At 41.2% G+C, this 25,994-nt stretch overlaps 1 protein-coding gene across 1 annotated transcript in view; it reads left to right on the top strand.

Moving 5' to 3' along the window:
• LOC133483885 (cadherin-22-like) overlaps window positions 1–25,994 on the top strand; it is a 65,239-nt gene that overhangs the window by 28,899 nt on the left and 10,346 nt on the right. The window contains exons 7-11 of the mRNA XM_061785723.1: window positions 754–890; window positions 9,989–10,110; window positions 18,523–18,640; window positions 22,484–22,633; window positions 22,876–22,977. Coding sequence (XP_061641707.1) covers window positions 754–890; window positions 9,989–10,110; window positions 18,523–18,640; window positions 22,484–22,633; window positions 22,876–22,977 — 629 coding nt within the window. The remainder of the gene's footprint in view (window positions 1–753; window positions 891–9,988; window positions 10,111–18,522; window positions 18,641–22,483; window positions 22,634–22,875; window positions 22,978–25,994) is intronic.

Raw genomic sequence — 25,994 nt, 5'->3', positions numbered from 1 at the left:
GGATAGACAACAAGTATGGAAAAAGAGAGTCCTGTCACATTTTAGGAACATAAATCCTTATTTATGGATGGGGGGTAGGCGCACGTCGGTCAAGTTCACAGTTTTGTGTTTCAGCTCAGCGGATTAAAAGAAATACGCTTTCATCCAAAGGAACAAGAGATTTATATAAGGAAAGGATTGTTGTTTCTGCACTGCGAATCCACAAAATAGATATTCAGTTTTAGGCAAAAACGAGAAAAAGTTTTGTTGGGTTGGTTGCAAGAAAAGTTATTGGTAGTGTAGCGCTTCACATAGCTGACTTTCGGCTTGGCAGCTTCAGCACCTGTCATGACTTCAGCCCTGTCAAATTGACTCAGTGAAATAATACACACATAAAAAAAATAAAAAAAAGACGTAACGTCCCTGGACAGCGAAAATAATGTTGTCTTCTAAATTTGACACACCACAAACAAGGGTTTTGTTAACAACATTGCAAGCTAGCTAACTGCACATCGCAATTGCACCGGATAACCGCTGATGCAAATGAAGGCGCTCAAGTTCTTTGTTGGTGGAAGAAGGGGGGGACTCGCGACGGGGCCGAGGTGCATCGCTGGGACCCGTTTTAGCCACTGAAAGGGTGAAAAACAATTTCACACTATAGCTACACAATTGATGACTTCAAAGTTCTCAGTCTTTGAACAGGTTTTCAGCTATTATCTTCAAACATGTACGTATATAGAAAAAAAAGAAACAAATTGTGTTTGTTTGCGACAGGTTTTCCATCGATCGCAGCACAGACCAGGACATGATTTTCCACATACAACCTGACTCGGGCGCCATCACGCTGGACAAGATTTTGGACCGTGAGACAGCAGGCTGGCACAATATCACCGTGATGGCAGTGGAAGCAGGTACGCTTCCTCGGGCTCCTTTCACAATATTTGCATCCCATGACATATGGCTGGGACATTACATTTATATTCATATCGATGTGGGATGGGGGTGTTGAAGTCAGCTTTGAAAGTAGAATCATATGCGCAACGGAGGAGGAACACCAGCGGTGCGCAAGGGGAAGCCAGGGAAGCACAACCAAAGTGTGAAATTTGACAACACCTGAGACTGTTAAAAACAAATGTCACTGCCCTGCTGCGATGAGCCTTACAGTGCAGTACTGTATGTATATGGCTTAGAAGTGGAGAAAGATGGTTGTAAACAATGTTGACTCTTGCAGAATTTGGCATGAATCAGTGGGCGTGTCCACCGACATTTGAATTAGTCAATCGTCCAGTTGCCTTAATTCAACCTTTGTGGATTACCTTACCTGGGTAACTTAAAAATGTACACAGACATGAAGAAACAACTATTTGGTGAAAGAAGATTGGTGTTTTTTTTCTTTTATTATTGATATTGTGACAGTAAGTAAAAACAATGACTTGAGCATCAAAGAGGCTATTACCATCTACATTCCGTCAGTATTGCCTAAGACCTTTTGGAATATTTTTGGAAAGCAACAAATTCAACAAACAAGAGTCCAGTTGCCTCAATTTAACATTTGAGGATTACCATGACCTGGATCTACACAGACATATGACGAAAGACACGATTTTGAAAAGGGCAGGTCATTGTAAATAAAACTTGACGTCTTGTCTCTACACCCCAATTCCATTCTATTTTGTGTTTTTAATTAAGTCGACGCAAAAGCAGTGTAACAGAGTCAAGAGCAAATCATTCAACTGCATCTTTAAATAAATGCACTCTGCCGGTCTCATCAAAACTGCAAATTGAAGCAAATAATGCTGTCTGAAAGTTAGAATTGCTGCGATGATTGGCACGTCTCGTCCGCTCGACGAACAGAAAAAAAAAAAGTCATTGACACTTGCAGACTCCCACTCGAACCGACGGCGAGTAACAGGCAGTCTCGAAATCTCTCCATCATTCCAGGATATACTAAAGCTCTTTAACAAACCAATAGAAAGATGACCTTTATTCGCTAATAGCTTTGGTGTGGTTGTACTAAAGAGAAAATTCTGATTTGGAAAGTAATCCTTCCATTGGAACTTTGAAGGCTGACCACAATCACATTTTCCCATAGTAAAACATTTGTACAAGTGTAAAAAGACATGAATAACTTTAAAGTAGAACATAAAGACAAAATGTCTTCTCAAGCTTAACCTTGATGAAAATGCCGGAGAGGGGAGTGTTGCCGCTTAGCATTCCTGTCATAGAAGAAGTTCAGTAATGGTCCATAACTTTGAAGAATAATCAGGTGTCTCGTCACATAAAAGACTAAACGTAAGCTCATTTTGCATTCTTCGATTATTTATTTTTTTCTTCTTATTATTATTGACTTGGCTGGGCATAAATGGACCCTTTAGATGCTCACAACATATGCTGTATATAATTTTTTTTTTATGTGAAGCGCTTCAATTGCTCTGTTTTTTTTTCAACTTTAAATGTGTATTTTTCTTGAAGGTTTTTGTCAAATAATGATTATTCCAATAATCAATGGCAGCACACTACGACACAATAAGACACTTTGCGTTGTAACTCACAAAGCAATTTGGTGTCTTCTTTGCTTTTCCTTCTCTGTATTTAAAATTTCATCCCATTTTAATGCTAATTGAATTCATTTTTCAGCCATATAAACACATGCCTGCATTCGTTTGATAAAACATCTGTACATGGAAACGTTCGTTCATGAAAGCATCAGGACAGACGGTGTCAAATTTGACATTTTTTCTTGGTCGTTGCTTCCGAGCTTACAAATTCTTCTTTGTTCTTGATTTTTTTCTCCCTATTTAAGCCTCTCTGCTCATTAAATGAAACATATGCATTAAAAACAAACAAAAAAACAAATTTAAAAAAAAAAAAAAAAACAGAGGGTACGTTTTTTTAAATTATTATTGTCTGTCATTGATTCTTAGTTAAAGAATCATTTTGAATTAAACAGTGTTACATATTGTTTGTTGAAAAGTAGTGCAATAAAAATAAAGATGAGGAATAATCGTGATTAATGCTCGTCATTACAGTATTGATCAAAATAATCGGGATTACTATTTTGGCCATAATCGTGCATCCCTACTTGAAACCGTAGCGTTTGTCTTGCTGAAATGAACCGGTTTTGAGAGGTTGACCTTGTCTCACGCATTTTTGGAATCAGACATTTATTCAAAGATTTACTTGTTTGTTTAATTCAACACTCAGTGGGTTGACAGCCACTCGCGACACCAAACTACTGCATACAAGTCGCTAAAAAGTCTGTTTTCCATAAAATGTCTCCATTAAGGCTGCAGATCCCACGGGGGTCAACTTGTCCGAGGACTTCGTTAAAACCGGAGCCACGCGACACGACCTTTAATTACGCCGTACGTCCTTTAGCCACCTTTGAACTATTGTATCGCCGTTATTGGACAAGTGACAAGAGCTTTGCGACCGCGGTCGGCTGTCTGAGCCCCGGGATTAACCCGGACTACGAAAGTGCAAGATGCACACTAAATGTCAGCGGGCACACAAGTGCATTACCGTGAGCTCGTTATACTCGGACTAACACAAATGTACTCCATCTTCACATTCATCCAATTAAAAGTTCTCCTAGCCTAACCCTTATTTTTAACACTTTCCCTAACACATCAGGCTAAGTTAGACTGACATATAATTTTCTGATAGCAAGTATGATATCACGTCGGTGAAATGTTTTTTTTTTTTTCTTCTCACCCAGACAGGTTGGTTCACCCTGAGGATAGATAGATAGATACAGGTGTAGTTGGAAAGTCTTTATCTCTTGCAGTGTTGAAGGGAAAAGTAGATTCAGTGCAGCCTAAATTGTCTGTCTGGCAAATAAATGTGCACAGTTTGATTTTTATAGCATCAAAAAGTGAATCATCTTTAAATATCTGATACGCATAAGCACTGTGTGTTAGTGTATGTGTGTCATCAAAATACTATATGAGAGTGAATAACAAAACAGCATGTGTCCCAAGCACATAGCCCTGAAATGGAAAATCAAAAAACATACTTATAAAACTTTTCTTGCACCAACTTTTGAATAAAAAAAAAAAACATTTCCTATACACAGTGTATGCATTTTCCACATTGATAAATATAATTTACTTTGTGCATGTACATCGTTTGCATTTATCATCATATGAGTGTTGACATAAAATTGATATTTACATAGGTGAATAATTCAGTGTTCAATTCAGTTCAATTTAATTAGAATTGAGACCTTGCTGTTTCAACACAGAGTTGAACAACTTTACAGGCATGTTTGTTTTTCCTGGAAATGTTGGTCAAATTTCAAATTGCACACCTTTAAATGGCATTTGATGATTTTTTTTTAGTCACACATTACTTTTCAAGGAGAGGAATAATAATGTCACTCTCTAGGTGACGGTCATTGTTCCCATTGTAATTTGTATTCCCACAAACCCCCTTTTTTTTTTTTTTTTTTTCAAATACTGGATGTCACGGAAGAACAAGGAGAAAAATCAGCGAGTGCTTGTGCCGCAAAGGTTACCCGCGTGCCTTAATGCTTCACAACTTGTCCCCGTGACAAATTCAATCAAGAGGTCTTGGCTGCGGGATGAAATAGACAATTCTCCGCTGTGATGCTCCTGGAAAGGCCAGCAAGGACTCAATCATGTTGTACTCTTCCACTCTGACAACAAGTTAGTCTCTAATAGAGATGTCTGGAAGGTGGGAAAAGAAAAGTACTCTTGACACACTCCAAAAATGATACGTGACCAGTCCAGTTGAGACTTGTATGCATCAGTTATGTGACATTTGTGTGTTCATACTGTGCACAGTGGTAGATTGCTGTGATGCAATGGGGAAAATGTCATGCCCAAATTCTGTGTTGTATGAACATAGTACCCCTTTTGTGGAAATCAGCAGTGTTTTGTTGTAAGATTTCCTTTCACGAGGTAAAAAAAAAAAGAAACTGTTGGTGTCCAAGTGACCAATTGGAAGGTTCGCAATCCTCCACTTTGGTACAGTTGCAGTTGAGGATTTGCTGAATTCATTCACTGGCATTTTTTCCAATTTAGACAAAATTAAGCCCATGATAAAAAAAAAAAAATTCTCAGGCACAGAAACAGTCGCAGTGTTGCTGACACTGGAATTGAATCCCCTGAGGTCTTGCCGAGCAGTAGACACCAAGATTCTTCATCACATATATTTCTGATTTAGTTTGGCGAAACACACCTTTAAAACTCCTCACGGCCAAACATGTTAAGAAGAAGAGCAGTAAGAGGATGTCAGGAGATACATTCTTGTTCCCTGTTGTTCAATCTTGATAGGGAGAAAAGGATTTTACACCTAGTTCTTGTCTGAAAAATGTCATGGAAAGAGAGTTTTTTTTTTTTTTTTTCTTTAGTCTCGCTTCTGTTCAGGCATTCATAGAACTGGGTAGCATAGTGTTTGTGCAAATGTTCTGCCGTTGTGCGAAATGGCAAAGTTTGTATTATAATTTTGGTCCTTCTTGGTATGAGAAAGGAACTTTGCTGTGGTGTTTTTTTTATTTGTCATGGATGTTTTTGTTTTTTCCCAGTTATTACACCTATGTCAAAGCATTAAAATTAAGGGCCCCACTTGGCGCTTCACTGTGTACAGGGGGTCTTTGGTAAAATATTTATGACGTCAAGTGTTTTTCAAATAAGTAGTCGCTATAATTATGGCTTTACTAAAGCATTAGAGTAGCTTAGTAAAAGAATATGGCATGTTCCAACTTTGACGCCATAGGTACGGAACAAAACCAAGGACCCTGTATGAACAAAAGTATTGGGACACATGGTTATTACAGTAGACCCCGAAGCGAAAATCCATCAGAAATGGATGTCCACCCAAAAAGGGATGTGATTGCCAAAAGCTATCACAAGATGGCAGCAAATCAATTGTTTTTCTATTAGACAAGGCTATGGCTTGACAAAATTGCTTGCCACAAAGATGCCACCAGATGGAGCTAAAACAATTTTTTATAATCGACATGGGTTGGACCTGAGCAGGAATTTGCCAGTGCCGAACCTGTGGTCTTATACGACCGAGAGAGGGGTGTGGTTGACCCTCTCAGTTCTGGCTCATTCAGGTACAATTAACGTGTAGTGTATCCACCGGTTGCCTTTCATGCGACAGAATATTTGCGTATTCAACTAAATACGCACAGATTTAAGTAAGTCTGTGAGTAAATTGATCATCATTATTTCAAGATATATACTTTTTGTGACATTTTTGAGAGTTGCCTAATGTAAAATAGCGATGGTCGAAATGTTAAACCTTCAATTTCCTAATTGGTTGAGTTCACCTTGACAAATAGCATTGTGCAAGAATTCTTTTCTTTTCTTTTAAAAAAAAGTTCTTTTTTTCAGGAGGTTTTGCGTTTCGGCCATTGATAATTAATAAAAGTCGGGAAACACTGCTCTGCAGACCAGACGCGCGTCCACCCGTCCGAGTAATGTATGAAAAATGTTTTTGTTCTTTCTCCAAAGTTGTGTCAGAATAATTTAGCGCCACTGTGCAGCACAGTGAGTCCCAGGAACATGCACAACAGCTGGTGAGTGCCACAAAAGATGCCACCAATCTTCACAACACAGTCTCTTTCTTCTTCTTGTCCATCAGCAGACACATTTAGAACAGCACCACTTGGTCCACATGAATGAATCTGTCTCACTTGATAGCGTCCCCCTCCTCTTCCGCCACAGAGAGGCGGCTTGAGCTGGAAAAGGATGGGAAATTTCTTCCATTGTTTCATCTGTTTTCAATTCTGGAAATTGAAATGTATAATGTGTAACATGGGATGATTGCTGCTTTTCACTGGGGCTCAACAGGGACAGCGACATAATGAGGAGACGAAATTAGCAGAACAGAAATGATATCTCGTGACGGCGCAGCTCTTCCCGTCGTTGTGTTCTCGTTCCCGCTCCATCACAATGCGGAGCCATTTAAAAATTATTTTTTTTTTTAAAAGGCTGCATTGATGTGAGGATTATACTATTAGCAGCGGCCAGTGTTCTCATCAGCTGCCCGGACACTACTGGGCCCGATGCTGTTTGTGCAGAGATTGCACCAGAGAGCTGCACAATGTCGCTACGATGTCCATTATATTTTTCGCACAGCCACTGCGTCCCATGCAAGAGCTGTAGCCATAATTCTACATTTACAACAAAATATATATTATGGCTCTGTTACTGTGCTATTTTTATGATGATGATGATTATTGCGGTTTGCAGTGTTGCAGAAGGACACTGCATCTTACTGAAAGTTGAGATGAGTGGTTATGTTTTGTTAGTTAGGTAGAGCGGTAGGTAGTTAGCAAGGTAATAGGTGGGTGGGTAGAGAATTAGTTAGATATTAAGCCATTCAATTAGCTTCACAGTTAGCGTATTGGCTAGTTAGTGAGTTAGATTGTTAGTTTGTCCGTCCGTGTGTTTGTTAGTCTGTTAAGTAGGTAGAAAAGTAGGTAGCACTTTAGCCAGTTGATGTGTGAGGAAGGTTGTTAGGTGGGTGGGTGTGGTTATAAATTTAGATAGCTAGGCATGCAGATTGGTAGGCAGGGTGGGTAATCAATTTGTTATCACGTAAGTCAGGTAGATAGGTAGGTAGCACCTTAGACAGTTAGGTATGTAATTAGCAAGTTATCCAGGGATACGTAGATTCACAGCTAGTTTGATAGGTCTGTAGTAAGTGAGCAAAGCTGGTATGTGGGTGGGTAGTTAATTAGCTTATTAGTCAGGTAGGCAGGCAGGCAGGTAGCACCTCTGCCAGTTAGCTATGTGGGTAGGTAGCTTGCTAGTTAGGTAGATACTGTATGTAGTTAGTAAACAAGGTTGGTGGGTGAGTGGGCAGTTAATTAGTTAGTTTATTGCTCAGCTAGGTAGGTAGGTAGATACACTGTACATAACACATTAGCCAGTACTTAGTGAGCAAGGTTAGTCGGTGGGTTAGTAGGTAACAAGTTAATTTGTAAGTCAGTTCATATGGAAGTTAGCTAGTTAGGTATCATCAAAGCCAGTTAGATAAGTAGTGCACTGTTTAGCTAGGTAGTTAGGTAGGTAGTGTGCTAGTTTGGGATAGACTTAGAAACTGGCTGGTAGATGTGCGGGTAGTTGATTAGGTACCTAGTTAGTGAGCAAGGCAGGTATGTAGGTGTGCAATATCTAAATGAGCTTATAAATCAGGTAGGTAGCACCTTATCGTTATGTAGTTTGCAAGATAACCAATTAGATAGCTAGTGAGGTAGCTAGGTAGGGAGCATGCTAGTGATGTAGGGCAGTAACAATTGTGAAAGGTTGCTAGGTGAGTGGGTGGTTGTTAGTTAGCTTGTTAGTCTGTTAGTACGTAATTTTTTGTTCGATTTGAATGATAAGTGTATAAATGCACTCGTCCTCCGCCATATGAAAGAGGCTTTTGTTTAGAGTGAGGGCACCTAATTGTTACCATATTTGTGCAATTAAATCATTTGACATCGATGCACCGAGTGATTTTCTACTGCAATAGTTGTTGGGTTTTTTTCTTGTCACTGGCTTGTTGGCAGAAGTTTTTTTTTTTTTTTTTTTTTTTTTTTTAATGGATGACACTCAGATTCGTGCGCCGAGTGCTGACTGCCGATTTAGTCATTTAAAAATGTTCTCTATTCGAACAGGATATCAGGCCAACACCTGATGCAAACACAGCTCTCATTTAGCTTGATGTCCTCTCATTATCTTTCCATCTCCATCCAGGAATTGTCTCACACACACGCACACACTCACAAATGTATATTCTGTATTATAGACTTGGCATCCTCAGACCTGTACTGTACATAATGTTTTGTGAGGAAATTGGACAAATGAAGAGAAGGATATGTCACAGTAATTTGAAGTAGCTTTTGATTGTGCTAATTGTATCATCCTCACCCCTCCCACGTTGACATTTTAGCCTATTAAAAGCGTTTGCCCGAGTGCAGGCGTTCTTGCTCCTGCACTAATCTATCTTAAATGTCCTAATGAATAAAACAAACGCCTTTGTCCCTACGTGTTCCTCATAAGATCGGCAAATTAGCGAAGTACTGGATGCAAAAATTTTAATTATTGGTGTTAAATAATTTTTAGGCTATCTAACAAGAAAACAACACCAAAACAGCAGCTTTCTCTTTCTGTCCATTCAACATCTGGCTATAAATAAACAGTAATTACTCAATCAAACAATTTGTTTCTTATTAGCCAAAGATAAAGTTTACACCATAAGTTTAGACTTATGTTTTCTATTCTGCCATTAGATTATCCAAAATTGAATGCTATTGCTTTTAACTCATTTGACTTGTATGTACAGTATGTCAATAAACACCCAGATCAAAATGAAAGGCAAGCAATTGGCAGTCGGTGAGTACAGTTTTCGGGACACCCATGATTCTCAAATTTAGAATGATTAACTTGAAAACGCCTGAATGACTATCACTGCGTTCCTCCCCACACCGCTCACAGATGCCAGAAGGTGTTTTTGTGTGAAGATGGAGGAGGCCTTGCCAGTAAACCCTTCAGAAGTGAACCACAAGGCCAAGCCAACTGTTTTCTTCCATCTGCAAAGACTCGTTTGATTCCGTGTGCGTGTTTTACTTCTGCTTTCTTGACAGAGCAAAACAGCTGCTTTAATAAAATAAATCTGTGAGCTTGTTTTGCTCACGCTTTGACTTATTTTCTTACAAGCGCCAGCGGTTGTCGCCGCCTGAAGCGCACAAACGGCTTCCGTACAGTCAGCGTTTGATATTACGGCATTATTGTCTACGCCGGGCGCCGTGTTGTAAAGTCAGCACGCTGGCACCTCTGCACTCCTTTGTCAACGTCAGCGTCTTGACAGTGTGTAACCGCCAAAGTGCTGCAGCTCCACACCGTCGCTGACTAACTTGTGAAATCAAATAACCCTTTGCAGAGAGCCGCATTGATTCAAGTGCAAGGCCAACAGAGATGTCACGTATGCAAGGCTCGCAAACCAGAAGGGGACTCTCAACGGATTGCTGCTCTTTCTGCTTCCTGTGCAGATAACCACACCATGGCGTCGCACTCAGCTCTGAGCATTCGGATACTGGATGTGAACGACAATCCTCCTGAGCTCGCCACACCCTACGAAGCCTTCATATGTGAAAACGCCGAGGCCGGCAAGGTAATTTATTTATTTATATATTTTGCGATTTTCTACTATATGTGCACTACAAATTATTCTACTACAGGATATCTACTCTATAAACTGGGTGGCATCAGAACCCAAAAACACAGAGCTGATTATGTTGCCACCAGGCCAAAGAGAAAGAGGACAGGCAACTGAAGGAGGCCTTTAAAAGTCGTGGTTACCCACAGCTAATTGTTTGTAAAAAGTTCATCTTGTCCCACAGAGGACAAACGTCTTCAAGAACAACCAAACCAGTCCAGTTGTGGTCGATGCAATGCCCTGAGAATGAAATGACCTGGATTAATGAGGATGTTTACAGGCATACATCCACACTACTCCCAAAAAGGTTAGGGATATTTGGCTCGCAGGTGAAATTTCCGTATGAACCTAAAATGTACTGTAACATTTACAGGTGCACGTCCACCTGTTCAATGTTTGAGTACTTCTTCTTCTCTGCCTTTCTGTGACTCTTCCAGTCTCTCTCTGTCTCTGTTGCAACCTGCTGAAGACACCGTGACCCTCTAAGCTCCTTGGTGGTCACTGTTTGAAAGGCTTGCAGTGGTGAGGTAGTGTTGTTCAGTTGTTAGGTGTTGTCTTGGTTTCATGATGTCAAAATGTGAACAACACGATGAAGAGCATTTTTAGTCTAATTGAACCAGGAAGTTTGTTTGTTCAATCATGGATCGACCACCTGTTTTAAATCAGGTCGTAAGAATAATAAAACATTTGTTTTTTCCCCTCATTATCAATATTTCCAAAATTGTTTAAGATGATAAACAAACAAACAGTATATGTGTACCCTGCTTTCAATTACTATTTTAGTCTGGCTTGGTGTTGTATGTGAAAGTGTGGCTATAAATGTATTAAACAGAGACACCAAAGCAGAGCAGGTGGTGTAACCGATAGAAATAATAATTGATGATAATGTTTTGTTTTGGGGCATTAAACCGCGTGAAAAGTCACGGCCACAGGTGAGACCATTTCCCCTTTGATGGGTGCTTGCTGTTTTCGCTGAGAAATATAAAAAATTCAAAGGGTTATTCGGGTGTTTTATGCTACACACACACACACACTCAAAATGCCCTGGGCTACGTTGGACCCAATTACATGTTCAAAACAAAGGGGTAATTAAATAAAACAAGGCTTAAAAAATGGTGCGGCCTCCATGCTGGATGCTGTATTTACATGTGTAATGAGGCTCAGGTCTGACCTCTTCTTGATCCACAGGGCTTTAAATGCTTCCATTTCCTAACTCGCACCGTCACCCTCCACTGTTTTTTTTTCTTCCACATCCTTCTCTCCCCCACGAAAGGAAGCCTGCATTAACCTTCAGCTCCTAATCACAGCGTTGATGAGACATCCTGCACCATAAGATCACTTCTAGCCCACAAGCATTGTGCAAGCTATTCATATAAATACATGGAAATGCCTACCTAGCAACTGTAGGCACATGTGAGGGGAGATGGAGAGATGGAGTGCATATGAAAGGTTATTCGCATCAATTTTTACTTGTCTGTTCTGGCTTTTTATCGTGTTGTGGAGATGGCTGCTGCTGGGATTGAATGGAAATGTGTTTGCCTTTGGCGAAAGGCTTTCCGGCGCTCATTTTCAGACTCTGGGGAATTTACAAGCTGGGGCCTGAGGGAAAACAATACATTTTCCCCATCCCTATTATTTTCATAGGTAATGGGGGTCCAACAGGAACGTTGCATGATATAGGGCGAGGCGCCAGTTGCGTCGCCACAGCTTGCAGGGATTCCTGCGAAAAAAATGGTTCAAAGCTGGGAAGAAAAAAAATGCTGCTATTCAATTAAATTCAATTATTTATTTCAAACCCCCCCCCCACATTAAGTGCCATATTCTACTGTTCGTGCGTAAATCTTTTTAGGCGCCTGGCTTGCGTGCTATCAAGTTTGCCCGATCCTCTCGTATGGGACTTCTTGCAAACCCTGTGCGAATATGTGCGCAACCGCTCTGAGGCGTGACTCACTGAAGTCTCGGGGAGGCTTGAATACCTGGCAAGCGGAGTTTCCCCGAGACACGTGATTGCCATAGAAATCCATTAGGAAAATATGCTTTAAATGGGAAATTAACCCCCTTAGCGGATCCAGTGAGACGTGAGCACGCCTCGTCTAACAGGCTACTTTGAAGGCGCATGTGTTCGTGGGTTCTCTATTAAATGAATACTCTACAGTAAATGTAATTTAATCCGAATATTGTGCTTTTGAGTGAACCCAATATTTACCCTACCGTGCAACTGATGGTGATGAGAGAAGTTTTGATTGATGCTGAAAATACAACTGGAAATTTAACATGTAGCATTGCGACAATAGAAAGCGGAATGCTTGTCTGTGTCCCTGGTTGCTCAGTACAATAGGTCAACAATACGTTGACAATAACAATACATTACAGCAATAACTGCACATTTTTTTTACAAGAAACAATGTATTGCATGTAAAAATGGACTCCTAAGGAGTAATCTAGTATATATAATTCAGGGGGTCGTAGGTATACAACGGAAACAACATATGACGTTTCGATGTTACACAATGCTCTACTTGCGCAGCGGCGTGAGAATACGTCGTTATGTGGCACGCTTAGTTACCGCCATAGTTACCCTGTTTCATGTGGTTGTTTTATATTTTTGGCTGAGGATTGTTTTTCATACAAATATTTCTTGTAATTATGACTTTACTACGGTGTTAGCATAGATTAGCGAATGATAAACCACAGCTCGTTCCAATGTACGTACAAATCCAGATTATGACACCGCCGTCGTCACGGAAATCCGTCGTAAACGTATTTTTACGTTATGATAGATAAGCATGTCAAAAAGCCTCCTTTTTCATTTCCTTATAAGATGTGTCTCTGTCATATGTCAGCAAAGGATATGTCGTTTGATGTCATTTGATTCCGTTATGTCATAGCGGTCCACTTCTGTTCTTCACTTTTATGACGTTTAAGAATCTTTGCGCTTGCGTGTGTTTTCTCTGGGTACTCCGGCATTGCATAAACTTGTCTGTTAGCTTCATTGAAGACTTTAAATTGGCAATAGGGGGGAAAGGGAGTGTGAATGTTTTCATTTTTGTTTGTTTATATAAGCTGTGTGATTGGCTGACGCACAGTCAAGGGTGTACCCCGCCTCTCCCTCAAAGTCTTCTGTGATTGGCTCCAGGTCACGTGCAACCCTAAGGAGGATAAACGTATAGAAAAATGGATGGACTACTAAAACCTATATAAACCTATAAAATGAATATCAAACATTCCTATTACAATTACTCGTTTATGATGGCACATTATTACTTTCCATTATTTCTTAGGGAAAAGTTGTTTCTGAATCGTTGTGTTCAACCTTAGTGGTTCTACTGTATTTAATTTTTCATTTGAAATAAGCTACCAAAACAAGAAGTATAGCAATCTGCCAGCATTCTTTGAATGGCAAAGGTCAACATCTTATTGAAACTGGCATAAATGAAGAAAATATTTTCTTCAAGTAGAAGTCAAATAATTCTGATGAGCTTCTCCTGCTTGTCTCACGCGCCCTGAAAATGTTCACTTCCCTCCATTCCATCTGGCTACTGTGAAAAGCAAAAAAAAGAAAAAAGCGTTTACACTGCTTTTGTTGAGTGCCGAATGTCTGAGGCCTGAGACGCTGGCAGAATGTATTAGAGCCCACACAACACCTGCTATATTTCACATCAACTCAAACCAAATCAACTGTCAAATTGCCTACATTGGGTTTGCAAACTTTTTTACAGAAGGCTGCTTCTGCCGTCCATGATGTCACTGCAAATGGCCCGAGACTCCCTCCTGGAGTGCAGCACATGGCTTCGCCGTTATGCGTGGCGCAGATTTATTGCACGTCTTCATAGACGGTATCTGCAGTCTTGTAGGCTGATTATTCTATGGGCTCCTCGTCAGTGTTCATGCAAGGCTTTGGGAGTCGAGCGAGAATGTCTGTGTAGACTCTCGGTCCTCCGGGTCATGGTAATCAGCGAAGGAATTTCCTTGTTGTTGAAGACGTTTTAACTTCAATCCAAAAAGGCTTCTTCAGGTCTAAATTGTTACGTGTGAGAGACAATGTTTCGGGGGAGAGATATCAGGAGGTTGCTATAAGTTCCACATATCTCTCCCGTCAAGATTGTCTCATTCTACAGGAAGAGGGAGAGAACAACCACTTGATATGCAGGACGGTACCGTGTTGGACACACCCACCAAAGGCATAAATAAGGAGACTCCACACCTCAAAATTTAGAACTGAAGAAGCCTTTTGGATTAAAAATGAAAAGGCTTCTATTAAAAAAAAAAAAGAAAAGTTGAGTTCTCGGTTCAACTTTTACAGATTAGTCAAGTGAGTTAGCTTTACCTGAAAAGCTTTTCAAGTGCAAAATTTCAGCCTCACAGATAGATGTTCATTGTGTCCATCCCTGGCATGTTTTTGATGAATGCAAGGAAAACATTTTTCTCTCGATACTATGACATTTTTCTCAGTTGAGCAATAATATTTTTCAAGCTGAAGGCAATGCAGGCCAAGTCCTTAACTACTGAAAAAGTCATCTTTTCTCAGTCAGCTTTTCCTTCCCAGTGGAATTTTGAGCTTTATGCCTAAAAGTAATTTAAGTTTTAATGTTCATTACAACTGGCACACACAACAAGCTTTTTCATCACCTTGACTCCATTGGCCACATGTGGCAGGACACTGCCCAATGCAATCAGACATTATCTTCCATCCATCCATCCAACGTGGAGTTAGCATGTTCCCCGTCTCTTTTACATCGGCATCCTACATATCCAGAAATGTAGCACTCCTCGCCCACTTCTTGGTATTTGCTTGACTGGGATGTGGAGGGACAGATATCATACAGCGTGCCCGTGTGCAGAAAAGAGGCCCGGGTGGCAAGCCAAACAGTAAGTGTGACCCGAGGCAACGGCAACCTGTCAGCTCGGCGCTGCCGTCTCACAGCCGAGCCGAGGGGATCGCGGCGACACATCGCCTCGGTTTGACCGCAGTGTCGGCAGCATCCAACGGAGGGCTCAGTGTGGAAAAAAAACAACATAAATGTTACGCATGTCTGAAACGCGCTCATCACATCGGTGCATATGTGAGAAGCTTAATCGGCAAAATGAGCGAATTGGCCGTGAATGGAGCGAAGCCAAGAAACGCTTAAAAACGTTCGACCGACAGTGCCAGAACCTGGCAAAAGGAGACACTTTGATTCTCATTTTTTTTAACCTGATAACTATATAAAGGGGGCATATTAACTCAAATCACTGGCGTGGACATTAGTATTCGTCAATATATTCGTCACGTATGTTTTTCAACAGGTAGGCATGGAAGAGGTTTGTAAACTATTGTTTCAAATTGTGACAACTAATGTATGTCTCCTTTAAAGATGAATGGGAATTTTGTCATAAAAGAGAGGTGACAATAAGCTCAAGACAAATTGATGGAGTGTTTCAGTTGCCATATTTCAATTTGAATAGAATAATTCCAATCAATCCATTAAAAATGTGCTGACATGGAACATTCAGGTTCTTACTGATGTTAGCTTCCACCGCAGCTACCTTGGCTCTCTGGCTATCAGAAACACTTTCAGATCAATACTGGTCTAATTAGCTAAGCTCCTCTTAGTGAAACCAATATGAATCCAAAGTGCAAAGTGCATTCTAATGATTTTACAAAAACATATACACTGTATACACAAACCAGAGACGACGTCTTCCGGCTTGCCTGGGAACGGTTCGGGATCCTGCCCGGAAAAGCTGGACGACGTCTGGGCTTCCCTGCCTAAGCAGCTGCCCCTGCGACCTGATCCTGGTTAAGCAGAAGATGGATGGATGGATGGATGGATGATGAAGTAGTGCAAGTAAAAAAAAAAATGTAACAGTCAAGTCAAGCACAGATACCTGAAAAATCTACTTAAGTGCAGTCACAAAGTATTCGTACTTAGTTACTTCCCACCACTGACTGGCTCTTTTCTGCTGTTAGGATGCCATTTAAAAAAAACTTCTGTAGCTTACTTTTTAGCCTTTGGAATGTTTTTATTTAACCCTGCCACAAGAGATTGCATTGACAAAAACCCCGAGAGGTGAACGTCCCCTATATCATGTGATGTCTTTGTATATATTTATTGACTACCTCCTGTGGCTCCCCTGAAATGGAAACTCCTTACCTTCCTCTTCCTCGCAACCTTGAGCGGTCAGAAAGGTCTCGAGCAGACAGGCTGCACATTTGGGAAAGTCTCCCCCTCTAGCTTTCCAGCCGAACGAGGAGATTTAAGGGGGTCAAGAAAGGGGAGCGGCGGATAGAAATCTAATTCGGTGATTGTGCTTGAGGGAGCTACGCGAGCCGCTCGATAAACTCCCACACTGTCCTCCTCTTCCTTCATTCTCCTTCTGTAGCTTGCAGAAGAAGACTGATCGAACCAAATGTGTCATTGTCCAAATACTTGTGGGCCTAACCGTACAGTACATGTCAATTGATCAACAACAAACTGACAGGTTGAGTTGTCACCTCATATTTTGTTTAAATCCTTCAGTTTTTAACGAAGCTCATTCAGATTTGTTTGCAACCTCGCTCAGAACGGTGCTGGTTTTGCTCAGAGGATGTTTTGCTCGACCCGCGGACGCCGCCTTAAGAGGCGCGCCCCTGCTGAGGGCTCTGCCGCCGAACACAGATCGAGGCTCATTTGTTACATTTCTTCAAAGATATTCGAGCAGTCATCCCTCGGTTGGAGACAACAGTCCTGCTTATGCTGCTCACCCTCTTCCCCCACTTTCTGACTTCTTTAAAATTGCAGGAACCTGAAAGGGCTTTGGAGAATGAAGAGAAGATGAGCTCAGGTCTGTTTTGGCAGGGACGTCTTTGCTTGTATGGATCACAGAGGAGTTTGTTGTTTGTCTGCGAGAGATTACACAAAAAATATTGCCTTGCATTGAGGGACTTGTGCGTTCATTAAAGGAGCGCGCTGTTATTTTTCAAATGTCTTCCTGAGAGAATGGTCGTTGACTGCGTAGTGGTTCGCGAAACTGGTTTTTAACACAGCTGGCGTGGGATCAATTGCCATGAAATCATCAATCGCACTTGCCCTGTGGTTAAATGCCAATCAGTCCAGTCTACTGGGACAGGATGCAGCTTCATGGAACGTCAGACAGTATATTTCACTGAGGCTTGGTGCGGGAATCACCCAACTTGGCAAGTTCAGATAGGAAAAAAAAAATAAAAAATGATGCCAACGGTACAATGCACTGCATCTTGGGATAGCGAGACAGCGGTCACCCTTCAGTTTGCTTGCATTCCAACACTGTTTTCCCATGTGCAAAAAAAAAAGGCAAATTGAATTATTCCTTTATTAACAGTGAAGTGGTTGTATTAAGGGACATTTTAAAATGCTTTTATTCTAACCAACTAACTGTTCCATTTCAGCCATGTTATTATTAAAGATGGCGGAAAATGGTAGGCTTTTGCACTATAAGTAAATATACTGTATCAATTGCACACCCAATGCAGTTATTCAAAACTATTGTTCACAATTGAATCAATTAAGGGACTACTTATTAAATTAATAACTCAATTAATGTTTTCCATTCTGGCACAAAACAAATATTTTCTAAAACACACACACACACAAAAAAAATGTTTGGGCTGTCTGTAAACAACTTAAAAGACTCTCAACTTCAATACATCCAGCGGTCCACCACCTGCAGTTGGAAAATTGGTTGCAAATGCAAATAAAAAATAATTGATGTACAGTTATTTGTGTGCGCGTGTGTGCATACTTTTCAAGTGAAAGCAATGCACCCGACCATTGTTTCTTCATTTTGGCACATGGAGGACATTGCAACGAGCAGCTTGTGTCCGATTGTGCTGTAAGCCTGCAGAGGATTGGATGTCTTCTGCAGAGAAGCGGGATGAATTGTCAGCGAGCCTCCCCGGGGGATGTTTTGATGTCTGCTCAGCTCACCGCCAATTGTAGCTCACCTCATTGTGTCCACGCAGAGTTCTCCAAATTGGATCACAGTTGACTTTTTTCTTTGAATGTGGATCACTCTGCATATGGAAGATTGCTGGATGACACCCTGACTGAGTTTTGTGCCTTCCTTTTACATTCCACTTGCATTTTCCTAAAGTGAATACGGCAGCCCGAGTGAAGATTTCTGTCGCTTTATGTTCCGGGGAAGCCTTTTAAGTATCTTTTTTTTATAATGCAGATTTCTTCAGAAATCCGTTTCTGACTTGAGACCCGCTCGGCTGCATTTTCACTAAGAGCCGTTGGGCATCCGTTCTCGCTCTTCGGGGTCGTCTCGAAAATGCGGTGGCTTTGTTTTCTCTTTGTGGATCCAACCGTTGTGTGGCTGTAACCTTTCTCAAACATAATTTGCTCTTCCACTTGTCCCTCTTCTTAGATAATTCACACCATCAGTGTGGTGGACAAAGACGAGCCGCAGACCGGCCATCACTTCTACTTCACGCTGGCCCCTGGAGCCTCCGGCAATCGACACTTTAACCTGTGGGACGTCAAAGGTGAGAGTGCCAAGATTTTGGGATCCCGCAAAAATGTCAGCCACTAGTCTAAATGTCTTGCCCTACTGTTTGTCTTCAAATATCTGTTGCAAGACCAGTGCCATTTGTTCGCCCGTCAATGGCGTTTTGCATTGTTTGTTGGCATTTTGCTGAACTGACTTTTCTAAGGCACAGCTGTGTGGTTGTTTTAAACACAACATTTAATTCTCTTTGTTGTATGTTTAGTTTCACAGTAAACTTCAGCTAGTTAGTAACAATAACACACCCTGAACCGGTCGCCAGCTAATCGCAGGGCACATAGAAACAAACAACCATTCGCACTCACATTCACACCTACATGCAATTTAGAGTCTCCAATCAACCTACCACGCATGTTTTTTGGGATGTGGGAGGAAACCGGAGTGCCCGGAGAAAATCCACGCAGGCACGGGGAGAACATGCAAACTCCACACAGGCGGGGCCGGGATTTGAACCCCGGTCCTCAGAACTGTGAGGCAGACGTGCTAACCAGTCACTCACCGTGCCGGCTCATATGATGACTCGTAAACTTGCCCACTCGTATCTCAAGGCACTACTTTACCTACAAGAACAAGTAACAGATGTTGGAAGCACTCTACCAAATGCTTTGGAAAAAGTTGATCCAAAACACGCTGTATTGTATATTATATTGTATATATTTTGTATTACTGTTATAATGAGCTTTCGTCACTTTTGGATAAACACCAACTCTCCCAAAACCCTCACAAATCACAACTTTTTTTCATATAAATTCTCCGATAAATGAAAGCTTCTCAATTAAGCAAAATAATATTAAAAAAAAAAAAAAAAAATCATTCAAATATTTAATCCTATTGACAGATGTTTTTACGAAAGTGCAACATCAATACTTTGTCATCTTTTTTAGGAAAATGAATAATGCAAGCTAAAAAAAAAAATATTAAATAACGCATAACATCTTAAATATTTTCTTTTTAGGAAAGTTTTTTGGAGATCACACTGACCACTTAATTTTATTTATTAATATTTTTTTTAGGGGGGATGCATGTATTGTCCTGTCATTGCCAGTGAAAACCATTTTGTGATTTGTTTTTTTTTGTTTAATCCAAAACACACACAAAAAAAAAAACATCGTTGTGTAGAAAAACAACCAAAAATTAGCTAAATCGTCCGATATATAAAAACTATAACACAAATGTCATTTTCTTTGTTTGAATAATGTGCCTTCATTGTATAATTAATGCATTGCATTTTCTTGGTCTCTCCCCTCTGAGCGCCAACTTAGATTGTTCTGCACGAGGGTCATAATGAAATTTGCATTATACATTTTGAGGGAAGGCAATAATAATATTTGCATAATTTATGGTCAAACCAGACACAAATCAATTGCAGTCAAGGACACACATCAGGCTTGAGGGGATATACTGGATATATTTTTTTTTTTTTCGCAATTAAAAATGCTTGCACTTGGCTCATCGTATTTCTTCTCTCGCTGAAATGAGTCACTCCAAAGCGGAGCCTGATCCTTGCACCAAGAGTGGCTAGAAAAGAAAGTTTTTCAAGCACTAGCTCGCCAACAGACACTTTCTAAGAAATGCAGAATTCCCCCACTTGTCGCAAAAATATGCGAGTAATTGACGGCCCCTCAAATGGTTTTAATTGCCTATAGATGCCACAAGATGGCGGCAAAGCACAGCTTTTATATTAGACCGGGCAATAGCCTGTCTATATGAAGTGCCTCAACGCACTTTAACATAGTTCCTTGGCACCAAGATGGGTTGAAATCCCAGCCTCGCCTGGGTGGAGTTTGCATGTTCTCCCCGTGCCTGCGTGGGTTTTCTCCGGGCACTCCGGTTTCCTCCCACATCCCAAGAACATGCGCGGTAGGTTGATTGAAGACTCTAAATTGCTCGTAGGTGTGAGTGCGAATGGTTGTTTGTATATATGCGCCCTGCGATTGGCTGGGGTACAGTTCAGGGTGTACCCCGCCTCTCGCCCGAAGCACGCCCGCGACCCTAGTGAGGATAAGTGGTACAGAAAGTGGATGGATGGATTACTAAAGCAATCAAATCTAACTTATATTCAAAAGGTTTTTCAAAGCAGTCGAAATTGAGGAAGATTTTTATCTTTGGCAGAACCACAGAAAATGTTCTTTGAATTGAAAATGGAAAAAAACGAGGTGGTAAAGAGATTTCCCAACAACGTAATCTAACAATGAGAAAATGTGATTTTGGTGGCCCTCCGCTAAGTTCAAGTTCGGGAAATCCGGCAGAGTGCAATGGAAACAAAATGGCGGCCGGTGATCTGGATTTTGTAACATATGGGCTCGTAATTGCCTTTGATGGAGATGGTTTTGGCAATAAAACCCTTGCTTTTCGACATATTTTACATCAGTTGTTTGGTTTTGCAGGGTTAGGAAATGCACCGCCGAACCCGTTATTGGCAGTCTGCTAGTATGCGTGGCTCTATTTTGGTCTAAATGGCGCTTGGCGACTTTTGCGTTTGAACGCTTCGATTTTACACTTGAGGTCCAACTATTTTTCTCCAAGACATCAGAGAGTCAATTTTACATAATATGTCCCCGTCAGGTTTGTTGTTCTCATTGGAGCCATAATGACCTAGTTCCCCAGGTTCCTGCGTGTAAAAGTATGTAAAGCACATCCAAAATGACAACAATGATTCCCTCTAATAAATATGATTGGCACCGCCACTAAATAAACACCCCGAGCGTGATATCCCGTGACTGACTTTTCAGCAACTTCAGAGGAGATGCCGTTTATCGCCGCAAATCTCTTTGCCTGGTTCGTGTTGTCCAAAAAAAAAAAAAAAAAAAAACGCGGGCAGATCCTCGATTAGAGGTGCGGACTTAAGCCACCGTGACACGCAACAAAATCAAGATTGATGTGACACCGGGTAAATGTCACGGGAGCAGCCTGAGCAATGGTGAAATGTCAGCGAGCGAGGCCCGCCGCGGCCTGAGCGTAAACTTGCAGGCACGCACAAATGCGCAGGAAGATGCTTCCTCCAGCTGTGTATATGCACACACACGCACGCACACGCACACACACGCATCCCTCAGCACGTGTAATTTCCTCGCTGCTAGCGTGACACGCTGTGTATGTGATTAAGTATATGTAAAGGTCACATAGCGTTGACAGAGCGCATGTGTTTTTGTTTACTTTCTATATAAGGTTGGCTGCGGCAGGTAATCAAAAATATCCACACCACAGTAGCGAGCTTTGTATACCTAAGTGGGGGGAAGAAAAAACAAAAAACAAACCCACACGCAGACTTTGTAATCCTCCCACCCGTTCTCGTTACTGGGCTCTCCCGTGTCTCCGCTGGTGGACACATTTGTCAACCTGTCACTTTCAATCTGTCGCATCTTGTTCGTCTTCTCCTCATGCCGTCTGCCGGCCTCCGCACACAACATGGTGAAGAGAAGAAACGAAACCCGCCCGCCCCCCGCCTACCCATCACCAACACCCACCGCCGTCATCTTGCTGATGAACACTTTTAATGTTGTCAGAGGACGTCAGGGAAAGCAAACATCAGCACGACCAACTCGGCCGTTTCCTCACGCGCCGCTTACGGCAACAAATGTTGCACAAAAGTTAGTTGAAGCCGTTAGCTTCAGTAGATTCAATCAGTTTTAATAGTGTTAGCAATCTGAGTGTATCCCCTTTTCAATTTTGGTGCAGATAAATGTTGTTGTTATAATTATCTATTTTTTTTACATTTAGTTGACATTGGCATTTCGCCACACAAACACTGTGACGAATTTGACGAAAGCATGTGATTAGAAAATGCAATATATGTCTCCTTTTACCACTCAACCCAACCCAGACACCACCGCCGGCATCCGAACGGAGCGCTCGGGCTTCAAACGCCACGAGCAGAACGTCTACTTCCTGCCCATTCAAGTGGTTGACAGCGCCCTCCCGTCCCACAGCTCCACGGGCACCCTGACCATTCACATCTGCGGCTGCGACACAGGTGAGCGCCATTAGCAGCAATCAGCATCAGCAGCACTGAAAGGTCATCCGTGTTGTTTTGCTTTTGCTTTTTGCACCCAATTTGTTAGCAGCTTATAAACCCCCAAGGCCACAAAGGAAGGTGAAGCTCTAATACAAACTTGACTATTCCACCCTGGATGGCTTTAATCAGTGTCCACTGGACTGACTAATGCTGTTGCTTCTATGTAATGTGATTATTATTTATTTTCCTTTCTTTTATAGAGGGAGCCATCCAGTCCTGCGACGCTACAGCGTATGTAATGAGCGCAGCTCTCAGCCCGGGGGCGCTTATTGCACTGCTGGTGTGCATGCTCATCCTTATAGGTACGTGGATGAATGGAAGATCGGACAGAGGTACTCATGAATGTATGGCTGTATTAGGGGATACATGGGCGGGTGATGATGGATGGCTAAGCACACTTTATTAATATGAGCCTGGGAGGGGCGGTCAGGTCAACAACTCAGGGAGGACCACCAGGAGCAGTGGATTTGATCAGGAGGCTGTACCAGTAAGAGGGTTGAGCTACACACACACACACACACACCGATATTTGACACCCAAAAACATGAGGGGGGGGGAAATCGGTTAAGGGAGTTCTTACTCATTTTTAGGGATGGGCGAGTATCGTTACCAGGTATCGGTATACCGGCCTTATTTCAAGGTATAGGGTACTCTGGAAGGCTGCCGATACCAGTCATCAATACTTAAAGCAAAAAAAATCTGACATTGACTAAGTCCTCCTCATCAGTAGTTGGCGCTACATCGGCAAATCATCATGCGAGTCAGAAAGAAAGAGCTTTGTTCACAATTGTCTGATATTGTGATAATTGAAAATGTATGTATCAAAAGTACTAGCGGTATCGGTGAGTGCTCAAGAGTGAATCATGAAGTAATACATTTTTTTATGTATTTTAAAAGGGGGATTGGTAACGAAGAAATGCTTGCAATATCTCAATCTGCAGTTTGCTATTTTAGCAGGAGACGTGAAGTCGACGCATAATTGCTTTCGCGGGCCACATAAAGTGATGTGGCGGGCCTGATCTGGCCCCCAGGCCGTTAGTTTGACAATAGTACTTTAAGCAATAAATATTTGAAAACAAACAGTGCAGCAATCCATGTATACAGACAATATAACTACTCACAGGCATATATTATTTATCCTGTGCAGAAAAACCACTAATATTGCTGCTGCTTACGAAGCTAAGAAGAGACCGTCTTCTTCATGTACTTATGTAAGCTTTATACTGCCCCCTGGTGGCCAAGCTTCATGCACCAGAATGAGCATGAGAGAGAATGGGCATTGATGCACGAAATCATGATGCATAAACTGTTTAATTTTGTAAATTATATGTATTTAATTATGGTATTGCTATATATTTTCATGAAGTAGCCTACTGTAGAGTTCTCTTTTTTAATTGGGGGGGGTGCTAGAACAGAGTAATGGCCTTTCCATTCATTTCAAGACTCCCCAGTTAAGGCACCACACTGCACAGTATGAAATATTTTGTCCTTTGAGGCCTTGGCGTAGGTCTTTGCTGCATTGAGAGCTGGCTTGTCACTCTCCATCTTATTGAGATTGAGTGAAAGTAGCAGCCCGCTTGACATTGACAAGACTTTACACACGCTCGTACAAGTGCAAACATGCGTTCACTCAGAGACTGCAGCGGTTTGGCGTTGTTCTGTGTGAAATTTTCATGAATAGTCTCTACAGCAGAGGCGACCGCACAGCGCCACCTGAATGATGGATAACGCGACACCCCGCTGCTCGCAACTGTGACTCACGCCGCTATCCGTGTCTTGTAAATAGCTCGTCCTAATGAGACTTGTTGTGAATATGCCTCCATTAAGCAGAACATCTTATCGGGAGCAGAGCATCACTTATTCATCATCTTTTTAAAAGCATCCGCAAACGCGTTGCGTGTAGCGTACGTCGGATGCAGCCTCTGCTGGCTATTGAAGACAACTTTGTTTGCGCTGTGTATTGTGGCCCACAAAAGCTCAAAGACACCAAGTGAAAAGCATTTCAAGGCCTTTTAGATGCACAACACAAGACGAGCAGAAATACATTACATTAGAATAGCTCGCACAAGTAGTTTCTGCAACTTAAACAATTGTTCAAAACAGTATATACAGTAAATGGGGAATATACATTCACCGGATGCTTTATTAAATACTCCTGAGCTAATCTAATCTAACTGTGCAAAACATAAAACTGCTTATATTTTGTGCAAACAGAAAATTATTACATGACTAAAATTGATCTTGCATTAAATTCTCCATAATAACGATTGACAAATAAACATGTTTACAATAATATAACAATGTTTAATCATTTATAAAAACTTTAATATTTTCTTTTTGAGAAAGTTTGTCATGTTATTAGGAAATAAATGATTCAAATGAATAAAGAACATTTTTATTTATTCTGACTTTATCAATACAGTATTCTGTCTCCATTTCAGTCTGGTTTCTAAACCTAACTTCTCCTCTACCACAGCTCTTTTAAAATTTACCAACAATCTTTTTTCTTCATTTGATAAAGTCCAACACACCATTGCTATCTTTACTGTATTGAACTCTCCAAAGCTTTTTATATGATCACTACTTCTCCTCGACAAATTATTTACCATTGGCTCTGCTTTGGTTGCATGTTTATCTCAATAATAGACGTCAGTGTGTGTTTTTTTTCAAGGCTGTGTGTCAGATGATTTAATTGTAGAAAAAGGTGTCCCACAAGGCTCTACTCAAGGCCCTCCTTTTTTTCTCTTTTTATCAATGACCTTCCAGGCGTGTTGCCCACCTTTATGCTGATGACATTTCTATATAAACACCTCCCATTCTAGCATTTCTCATATCCAAAAAGCTCTTCAATCTGACTTCAACTCTGTTCAAGAATGGTTTCCCATGATAATTACATTACCGTACCCGATGTAAATGTTATCATTTGCAGATTTTTATGCCCTTCCATAAACTGATCCATTTAACTGAGTGTGGTGCTTTTGTTGGCATTACATCAATGCCACTTGGGTTGACTGATTGGTAGTAAATAGAATGGAGTGTCTTAGCAAAGCAATTTAGAGCGGGCTAAGTCACAGGCGAGTCAACATGAGGACAGAAGCAGTATTTGTGCTTCACGTAGGGTTTTGTTGAGGTATCATATGCTATCAGTATTGGATATTGCTGGGGCCTCATAGCTCACATATATATATATGTGTGTGTGTATATATCTAAAAATATGTGGTTTAAAAAAAAAAAAAGCCGTTGTTTCTGTTTTCATACTGTGGGCTTGTCCACTGAATGCGCTGAAACCACGCCCCCTAGTACTACGACATGAAAAAAA

This window comes from Phyllopteryx taeniolatus, chromosome 9 (genome assembly GCF_024500385.1).
Source record: "Phyllopteryx taeniolatus isolate TA_2022b chromosome 9, UOR_Ptae_1.2, whole genome shotgun sequence".
NCBI lineage: Eukaryota > Metazoa > Chordata > Actinopteri > Syngnathiformes > Syngnathidae > Phyllopteryx > Phyllopteryx taeniolatus.
The sequence above is the reverse complement of the archived record's forward strand: the minus strand, read 5'-3'. Positions and strand labels throughout refer to the sequence as shown.